Here is a 10,073-nt window from a genome sequence, read left to right as displayed (position 1 = left end):
ACACTACAACGGCACAATTTTGGGTTCCCGCAATAGGTCTAGCATATAGAGTGAAAATCAAGAGCACCTGAAAAGCGTTTGGGGAATCATATGAGATAAGACAACTTCGGATTTCACTGAGCGCATTCCGAAACAAATGGTGCACACATAGGTTTAGTCACTGAACGTTTTTGTTTTCTTTTTTTTTTTTTTTTGAGGCCCATTATGTCACTCTCACTTTTTCAGCTAGTTTGCTGAACTTACTCATCGATTCCGACCGGTGGTTAAGCATGATCGTCGCAGCAGCGTTCAACAGTGTGGATACGTTCTTTTTCCTCAGGTAAGTTATAGTGCTCGAATAACAAAAAAAGTTGGAAGGCAGTTCAACCTACATTGAAGTCGATGAGTGACAATTTCTTCCTGAGAAAGTTGGGGGTGACAATGGGACGGAGCTACTGCGCATGGAAATCTACGCGTCACCCCTCGCGGGAGGAGAGTAGGAAGAGCGTCGGACGGCTTAAATATTTTTTACTGCACTTTCTTCGGGATCAGCCCACATAGTTAGACTGCTCGTACCCACAGGAACGGGCCACATTTTCAGACTGCACTACCTTCGCGATATGGACACATTTTTAGACTGCACTAGCTTCGGTATCGGCCCAGATTTTAGACTGCACATAGCTACTGTAACGGCCTTAGACTTCATTATATTCGGAATGAACTCACATTTTTAGACGGCACACTCTCCGGGATCGGCCCACGAAAAAGGCTAGAAACAGATATACGCAAGACGGAACAGGGGGGGGGGGGGGTATGTCGCCAAGAATGACAGTGTGTTTAAAGAATAGTGTCAAATTTCTTTAGAAAGCATCACTGAAAAGGTTCAGTCGAACGAGTATGGCGTTCTTATTCCTGGTACCATGGCATCACTCAGGATTTAAAACAGAAAAAGAAGAACATACGAACTGGTGGCCGGCACGGCACGTCTTAGGTGCTAATTAGAAAAATTAAGTTCATTGGATATCAATTAATGTTCTCATGCAGCCACCTGTAAGCTGAAACGAATTATGATTTGCTAACAGCATTTTCCTTTGCACATATTAACAGAACCTAGGGTCAGTGAACGCATAAATAAATTGACTCATGCCAGATCTATGCAGAGTCGGTGTCAAAACTGAGTTTACTGAAAGTTAGGATAGGATAGGAACAAACTTTATTTGTCCAACGGTTATGCCTGTTGGTGCCCGGGGCTAGGCTGCCAGGGGTCCATCGCCGGAGAAAAATCTTTCGAGATCCTCGGCAATGGCCCTGGCCCGCTGTACGGCCCACTCCGTGGTCCTCGGGTGTCTCGCTGAGGCGGGCGGCTTGCCATCTCTCAGCGAGGCTCCCCGCTTCAGAGGGTCCTGCTGTTGTCTTCCCCCTTCCTCTCTTGGTCCTTCTTCCTCATGGCGTTGGTATTCCCAAAGTATATGGGCCATATCAGCCTATTCGTGCTCGCACCACGGGCAGCCGGGAGACGGGTGCAGCGCGGGCCACAGGCGGTGCAGGTGGTAGGTTGGGGAAAGTGCCCGTCTGCAACCGCCTCAGGTCGACTGCCTGGGACCTGTCCAGCCGCCGGTGGGGTTGTGGATATTTCATACATTCTTGCCTGTAGTGTTCAAGAACCTCTCGGTACGAGGCCGGAAACTCCTTGATATCGCGGTTGGCGTCCCCGTGGCCCCCAGCTCCGTTGGCCGCGATTTGGGTTGTGTTGGTAACTCCTCCGCTGGGGTCCCGCACAACAAAGGCGGCTGCCCTCTGGGTGATCGCGTCGCAGCGGATAAGCTACCTCGTGACGAGATGGGCACGCTCGTTGTGGTTGGGCGAGATGCCGGTGTTTTTTCGGCCGTTAGTATTGTTGTTGCTGTTGTCGCGGCTGTTGTCTTTTTTAGTGCCAAGCTCCCCGACGTGCGCGGGGCAACCATTTGAGGGCTCGTAATCGTAATCGGTTCGGAATCGTGGCGGACACGAAGTCCCCGGCACGATTACTATAGGATGAGGCTGAAAGTTGCCTCATCGTTATAGTCGCGTCACCACTGTCTACGTCGGAATTGTCGTCTGCCTTCAGTTTGCAACAAGCCGTGTAGCTTCCATATTGCCCCATGGCGAAGCTACACCAATAAAAAGAAAAAGCTAACCAACTTTCCCTTACCGGAAAATGGGGGTACGCGTGGCTTGTCCTGGGTGCACCTAAACTAACCCTGATGCGACGGTTGCGACGGAGAGAACGACATCACTGACGGTACGCCCGCAATCCACCGTCGGCGCATTGCGTTCGATATCTCTAGTTTGCTCGGTGGCGTGGTTAGCAGCATTCGCCCGCCATTGTAGCTTGCGATTCTGCGAAATTAAATTGCTTCAAAATTAAATATGTCCGTTCCGTAAGACAATGAATGGCTCATACCCCCTTAATTTAAGCAATGGCTCATACCCCCGTAAACGCGGCCTCCCCATTACGACGACAGAAGAAAAGTGAAATGGATGGATGGATGAAAAACATTATTTGGTCCTTCCTGCTAACGCTATGGGGAGACCCATAGAAGGGCTAATCCCACGTCGGAACCGGAAAACGGAGCTTCGCGGCCGCGTCGTGGGCTTGCTGGACTGCCCAAAGTTGTTCAACCAGATCCGGACTGCGAATGGCAGCCTCGAACCTGGCCAGGTCCTGAGTGTAATCGGCATTGGTAGTTCGGTCGGTCGCATGGCGAGAGCATATGTTTGAGGTCAAGTGGTTCATTACAGTTCGCGCACTGTGTATAGGGGAATCGTTCCGCCATAGGCGTTTGGGTGTGGCGTATGTATTGGTTTGAAGTAGTCTCAAAGTGAGTGCTTGTGGTCTCTTGAGTGTGGGATGTGGTGTTGCAAATTCCAGTAGGTAGAAGTGTTTAGTGAAGCTCGTCATATGTGAGTGGGGCGTCCCTGTTCTCTTGGAAGTGGTCCCGACCCGTGAGGGTGGCACTGCGGAGGGTTAGTTCTCGCGCGCTCTTATGAGCCATCTCGTTGAGATTCAGGGGGGCCTTCTCGATGTTTCCCAGGTGTGCAGGGAACCAGCAGATCGAATGGAAGTGGATTTTGCTCTTTTGTATGATATGTAAGGCTTGCTGCGAGATTACACCTTTCTGAAAGGCGCTGACTGCACTACGAGAATCAACGTAGAATTTCACTTCTCTTCGAAACAGTCCCTCACATCCAGGTGGAAGAGAAGTGAAATTCTACGTTGGAATGATTAGTGGCAACGCAGCCAGCAGTGGAAACAGACGACGACGACGAACGCGGGAGCAGTGGCACGAGCGCGTGCCGAGCACGAGCGCTACCCGAGGGGCGCCAACGAGCCAGCTACGGAAGAAGACGACGACGCTCGAGCCAGTGCTGATGATGATAGTTTTTTGCGTACACGGACGCCACCGAAATTTGTGCCTTATAACAAGCTTCGCTTGAAAAAAAGAATGTCGACGTTAGCTATACCTACGAGTGATTCACATACTTCAAGAAATGGCGGAAGCCTCGCCACTTATGGTTTCGATTTAATTGTATTCGGGTTCGCGCACTGATAGTGTGCATGACGTTCAACAGATGGCGCTCGGCTGCCATGCGCTCTAAAGTCCCTATATAAGAAAAGTACCGCCATCTACTCTTTCCTCCGCCGCCTCCTCTCCTAAAGCGCTTGCTTTTTTCTTTACTTTTTGCTTGTGAAAGCCAAGTCGACGGTGGCGCACCTAGAAAGTCTACGTTGAAGCTTTCAGGCCGGGCGCACGCCGCCGCCGCCGCCGGCGACTGCGGCTGCGCAGAGGACTTTCAACATGGCTCTGAGGCGGAAAAAAAGAAAATATAAAGAAGTGAAAAGCGAGCGCTATCATCGTCCAATCGGAGATGCAGGAGAGAGAGAAGCGGCGTATATCAAAGGATGGCGGTACTTTTCTTATATAGGTACTTTAATGCGCTCAGCTGTGCAGGATGATATCGGCTAGACAAGTTTTGAAGTGAGGGAATCGCAGAGTAAAATTGATTATGAACAATGATTGAGGAAGATGGAAGAACGTAAATGGGCTGGGAGAGTGTTCAAATATTTGTACAAGAAGAACATTGGTTCACAGAGGAGAAAAAGAACTAGGAAGCTTGCCAGCAAGTACGCGACCGGCATAGTAAATAGTAAGTAACATGGCAACAAAGAGTGTCAAGCGCACAGTCAGAGACGCTGAGACAGTCTCATGGGTGGCGGCAATGAAAAAGAAACCTTCTATGAGTAACTACTTAAGAGGAAAAAACGAAGTCAAGAAAGAAACAATTTACGATAACTTAAAGGGAAGCTCTTTACTTTGCGAAGCAAGATCAGGATGCCTTAGAACGCGCACTTATAAGGCGGCGTAAATTAAGGAAGAAGAAGCATGTGCTTGCTGCGGTACAGTTAGGGAAACGTTGGAGCGTGTTTTTATTAGAATGTGAAGATATATCGGCCCAGCGGTCGATTTAGGCACCTCTGGCCTCCTTGAAGCCCGTGGGTTCAGCGAGAGCAGGGGGAAAGTAAACATGTCCGCAATAGTGATTAGTAAGAGGTGATTGGAAGTTTGGCGGAGGAAAATTAGGGACACGACAAACCATGGAGACGTACAAATACAAAGTTCCCCATTGGGGTTCCGGAAGTGTAGTGATGGAAATTGATCGCGTTTTCCCCCCTTTTTTTCACATAGGTAGGACATTGAGCAAAACAATAACAAGAGCTTGGTGGCTCAACCCACCGCCCCGTTCCAAAGGGGACGCTCATAGCATTCATCCATCGTATTATCGAAGGCCGGAACAAGCAGACGACAATCGTTGCAGCAAACGTCAAAGGTGCGGCCACTACTCGAGGAAAAACATAAAAATTCTTGATAGACAATATGTGGGTAATAGAAATGCGCGAGTGCGAGCATTTTGCGAGTAAATACGGAAATCAACAAGTTGCGGTAAAATTCATTTCTCATTTGTTTTGGAGCAAGCGAGGATGAGAAGCATAGAAAACCTGAGCTAGCACTTTGTAACGTTCCACTTCATTTTCCACTCTTATCATATGCGTCGCGCCGAATGGCTTATCCCAGCAACAACGGCGGTGTGTCGGCGCTTGAGCAAATGCCGAAGGTCGAACAGAATGGAAAACGAGATAGATCGTCACAAAACACGGGTCCATAAACTGACCGAACTAGGAGCTACATAAAGGGGGAGTATGCATGATGCATGATGAAACACCAGGCATGGGATGGGTTCATTCAGAAAAGAAATATTGGGGAAGCAAAAATACCTGTATTCATCCGCTGCGGGGATAAAAACCGACGTAAGGACATGTTCATGGGACAGCGGAAAACTGAAATAGGCTAGAAGAAGGTGACATATTATTACGGCAGGGAATATCTTGCCAAAGGAATGGGGTACGGGTGGCGACAAACCGATAAGTAATGACTTTGGAAGACTAGTAACAGCGCACTGAAGACGAAAGACGGCGAAAGACATAACACAGGCACTGGTTCAGCCGGTGGCTGCTTGTGCCATGTTGTGTATTTCACCGTCCTTCGTATTTAGCGCCGCTTTGAACCATCCCACTCAGCTCTCGATTCCTCTGCAGATAAGTAAAACCGATTCAACTAGAGAAAGGCGTGATGGCCTGGTGAAGTGGAGAGAGAGAGAAAACATTTATTTGGGGTCGTTGCTCTTGAGATCGAGTGGGTGGCGTCCTCATTCCAGGACTCCACTGGCCATGGCTGCTCGACGTACTTGCTGGACGAGAGCTTCTTGTCCCACCAGGGTATCGCTGGTCCGCTGTATCTCCCACCGCTCAAATTACGTGCTAGGCGTCTTTAAGTGTTGAGGTTTGCCCCCGCACCCCCATGAGGCGTCAAAGAGTGTAGGGCGTGTGTCGTCGCGCCAAGGGCAGGTGCCGCGATATGTTTGTGGGTACATTTTGCTGTATCTGTGTAGGTTTGGGAATGCTTTAGTCTGAATAAGTCGGGGAGCTACTGCCTCTTCAGCGCTGAGCTTTTAGTGAGGGGGAGGATAAATCCTGTGGCTGAGCGAGCCGCTGGATCTCGAGGCAGTCGCAGTAAATGGATGGCAGGGGCACGAAGGTAAAGGGTGGGGATTGATGAGACGATTGGTCTTGCCCCACTCGGTTGATTAGCGCTCGAGTTAAGGCGTTCGCCCTTTCGTTCCCCTCCAGTCCCGCGTGGCCCAGCGTCCACGTGATTTGATGGGATTCTTGATTTGTCCTCGTGATTTGATGCATGCTCGCGCCTAGAATCTGAGCCGCTAGCAGCGGTGCTCGTCCGTTGGTAAAGTTACGGCAAGCCTATTGCGAGTCGGTAACGACATGAACTTCCCTGCCCACCCTGTCTTGTTGCTTTATTACTCGCGCCGCGGCTATGGTCTCAACCGCAGCTGGGGTCTCTGCGCTGATGGAGGCCGCGAGGGTCAAGGAGTTGTCTCTCCAGTTCACGCCGGCTACCGCGAAGAAGCCCCCTGCAGAGTACGCCGCCACGTCCACGTACGTTACATACGGGTCACCCTTGAATTGTCGGCGCTGTCTGTTAACGCGAGCCTTGCGTCGTCATTCGTGGAGTTCATGACTCATGTGCTTCGGGATGGGGTTCGCCTTGATCTTGCTTCTGACCTCGGGCGGGAGTGTTCGTTGCCCATCGAGGGCACGGAGCTCCGTTGCCGTTCCGGTCCGGTGGAGGATGGCCCTGCCCACCGCCGTGTTCTGTAGTCTGGCTTTTTTCGAAGCCATAACCACGTCCGACAGCTCAGCGAAGGTATTGAAGATCCCAAGAGCCGCTAACTTCTCGTTTAAGGTGGTGACAGGGAGACCCAGAGCCGTTTTGTACGCGCCTCTGATGATGGCATCGACTTGTTTTTGGTCGCGTTTGTTTAGCGAGTGGTAGTAATACGGCATGATTTACGTTACTCTGATGATCACCAGGGCCTGGACGAGGCGGAGTCATCTTCTCGCATGCCCTTGCGGCTTCTTGTTATTCGAATCTGGTTGATGGGAACCTTAGGGTTTGAATGGTGTGGGAGACTTTCAGGTAGCTCCGGATCCAAAAACCCAGAAACCTAGTCTTATTGCTTTCCGTGATCTTCTGGCCCTCTAGATAGAGGTCGATAGGGCCGGGGGACTTGTAGATTCCTCTTCCGTGCACCCTAATCACCTCGAACTTCTCGGGCGCGCAACGCATTCCGCTCGCCGTCGCAATTCTCTCCACGGCACTCGCGGCCTCCTGAAGGGTCGCCTCTTTTCGCGCGAGGGAGCCCTTGGTGGCCCAGAGCGTGATGTCGTCTGCGTACAGGGCATAACCTAGGTGAAGTGGAAATGGTGCTGCAACATTTTCACATAGGGAAATGCCTTTTATGTAACTCGACTGTCGGTAAACGTACGTTCACGCCTATAATTTTCCTCGTTGTTTAGACTTATGGAACATATGTAAGAGGTGATCATTTTTTTTGTCAACACTCACATAGTATGGGAGACTGGACTGCCACCGCCCAACTTCTAACGCGTGTTCTCGAAGGCTATCATTCACGCAGCATACAGTTCACCTTCACCCGCGTAAAATTTGTCGCAGCGTGCCGGACATCGTGTACCAAGACAATTCTACGGTTTTCCGTTATTTCTTGTCTCTGTTTACGTGTAAGTACGAACGACAGAAAGAAAGTCTAAGGCTATTGTTGACAGGTGACTCTTGAGTTTACGCGCCACTAAATGGCAAATAATAATAAAAGACGTTCGCAGTCAACAGACGTTTTCAAGAAAACTTTAGCATAAAATGCAAGCCGGAATAAATACGTTGAGTACATAAAGGTATAAATTCGCATAAGCGCTTAAAAATTTGCTTTTAGAAAGCGAAAGATAAACCAACATACAAATGTGCCCATGCATTCGCCGGAGGGGTATGCCAGGGTTTGATCACTGAGGGAGTGTCTTCACCGTAGTGAAGAAAAAGAAGCCGGTGGTAGCACAGAGCGCAATCCCGCGCCACGGGGCACCACACTAGCCCCAAGGATGGGTTTACTGACACAAGCTTCGTTGACATGAACTTGACGTGAATAGGTCGAGTCAGAAGTTGACCTGAACCTGCCCGACCTGATCACGTTCACATCGATGTTGCCAAACGTGTTGATCTAGTCATCCTTACTTTTGCAGAAGGGTTGACCGAACCGGTCTTTTTGATCAGACAAACCGACTGGACCCGTATTTGTCGGGCTCACTTAAATGTACCTGCAAAGATTTAGAGAATTCGTGGCGAAACCTTTGAGCACCATTCTGACCCTCTTCTCATGTGGTATTACAGTGGGTTTTTCCTGTGCCTCACCGTAGCAAAACAGAAGACGAATGGCCTGCTTATTTTCGTCATGGGCGTTCTTCGAAGGCTGATCAGGTAAGGATTTCCATTACTGAATCATGTTATAGCGCGTTAAGCCGGATCACTAGAATGATGATCAAAATGTACGAAGCAACTCACCTAGAGCACGTAGGAGAAACGAAGCCGGTTAGAAATTTATTCTGACACTGCGAAGCATATGCAGAGTGGTGCACTTGCGGAAATTTAATGCATGTGATCAATGATGTCTTATCCCCTAGAATTTCACAGATAACTCAGAAGTTACAAACCACATTGGGAAGAGCACTTGACCCCTTCAGAGTTGTTGCGCGACAACACCACATTATTTAAATTAGAGGAAGTTCTTGTCTATATAGACCATTTGCGGCCCCAATTTATTATTAAGGTCCCTCCTAATACAATACAGTACAATAAAACTTTGATTTGGGCTTGTTGGCTCATATTGTAAGTATTGGCTGGGTAGTGCACTAAAATATGGGCAAAGGAGGAACACTTAATACACTGCAGGCGTTGACTGTAACTGTATTTCAGAAAACCCAAACCGGTGTGATATCAGTACACATCTATCTGACATGTGGCACACCACTGTCAATAAAGTACGGAAGTAAAACGTAAGCATAGCTATACGGGGTGTCCCAGTTAACTTGGATCAAGATTAAAAAAAAGAGCTCTAGAGACATAGTACCGACTGTATAGTAGCGGCAGTCATGTGTACTTACAGCCAGTATTTTTTTCATCACGAAGTATTAATTAAATAAGTGCTTTAATTACTGAACTTTTTAATTATTGCTTGAATCGCAAACATGTCAATTGCAAAGTTGTGGGGCACCTCAAATAACCTCCTAATCAAGCATTTATTTCGTTCTGAAGTGTGCTTGGTTGTTTTTTTGCAATAAAAAACGAAATCCCTCGAAATACCCGAAATATGAAATACATGCGCGCTCGCGCGCCGCTATACTCAAGCGCCTCCAAGCAACCTTTGAAAGATATACGGCTGCATTCGTTTATCGCCGCATCGTACAAGGCTTCGTCTGTTAGGATGGCTCGAGAGGCTTCGCGACCTAACTAGCGTGGTGCGATAAGCGTCAGCATCTGCGAACGCAAGAATGTTGTGCTCGATAATGAGGCCCTCGGGATAGCTTTAACCTTCGCGTATCATGAAACAACTACAAAAGAAATTCAAGAAATGTTTAAAAAAAACAGTGCGCAAAAGAGCACAAAAAAAAGGCAGCTAACGGAAGAAGAGAAAAGAGCTACTCAGGAGTTTATTTTAATAAAAAATAAACCAAAAGCACTTAAGGCGTCTCAGCTGCCCACGAAGAAACATCCAAGGATGCAACTGGTTTAGCCATTTACCATTTCTGTCTCTTGAACTCAGGAAAAGAGGCAAAACAAAGCAGTTTTTTCCTATTCGTATCTTTTTCGCAAGCTTTATTTATGTAACGATAGGGTGACATCATGAATTTGCGTTAAGCTGTCACGTTTTACACCAGTTTTGAGTGGTTATTTTTCACTGCCACTTATAGCCCTTGTTCAAACAGGTCACCGTCTGAAGCAATACTGTACTTTCTTCTTTCCAACACTGGTGCTGTTGCAGCTTTGACCAACGACCTTGGAATCTCGCGGCAGACTCTGCTTATTTTTGACTTTAGGGCGTCCCGTGTGGTAGTATCGCTGCTGTACACGAGA

The 10,073-nt window shown here is 48.5% G+C and overlaps 1 protein-coding gene across 1 annotated transcript in view; it reads left to right on the top strand.

The window, feature by feature from the left end:
* Positions 1 to 225: 225 nt before the first annotated feature.
* LOC119436713 (nose resistant to fluoxetine protein 6) overlaps positions 226 to 10,073 on the top strand; it is a 58,911-nt gene continuing 49,063 nt past the window's right edge. Inside the window, exons 1-2 of the mRNA XM_037703682.2 lie at positions 226 to 319; positions 8,334 to 8,420. Of these exons, the coding sequence (XP_037559610.1) occupies positions 270 to 319; positions 8,334 to 8,420 (137 nt within the window). The 5' untranslated portion in view covers positions 226 to 269. The remainder of the gene's footprint in view (positions 320 to 8,333; positions 8,421 to 10,073) is intronic.

The sequence above is a fragment of the Dermacentor silvarum genome, chromosome 1 (assembly GCF_013339745.2).
Source record: "Dermacentor silvarum isolate Dsil-2018 chromosome 1, BIME_Dsil_1.4, whole genome shotgun sequence".
In the NCBI taxonomy this organism is placed as follows: Eukaryota; Metazoa; Arthropoda; class Arachnida; order Ixodida; family Ixodidae; genus Dermacentor; species Dermacentor silvarum.
Note: the sequence above shows the minus strand (reverse complement) of the source record. Positions and strands in the feature narration are given on the sequence as shown.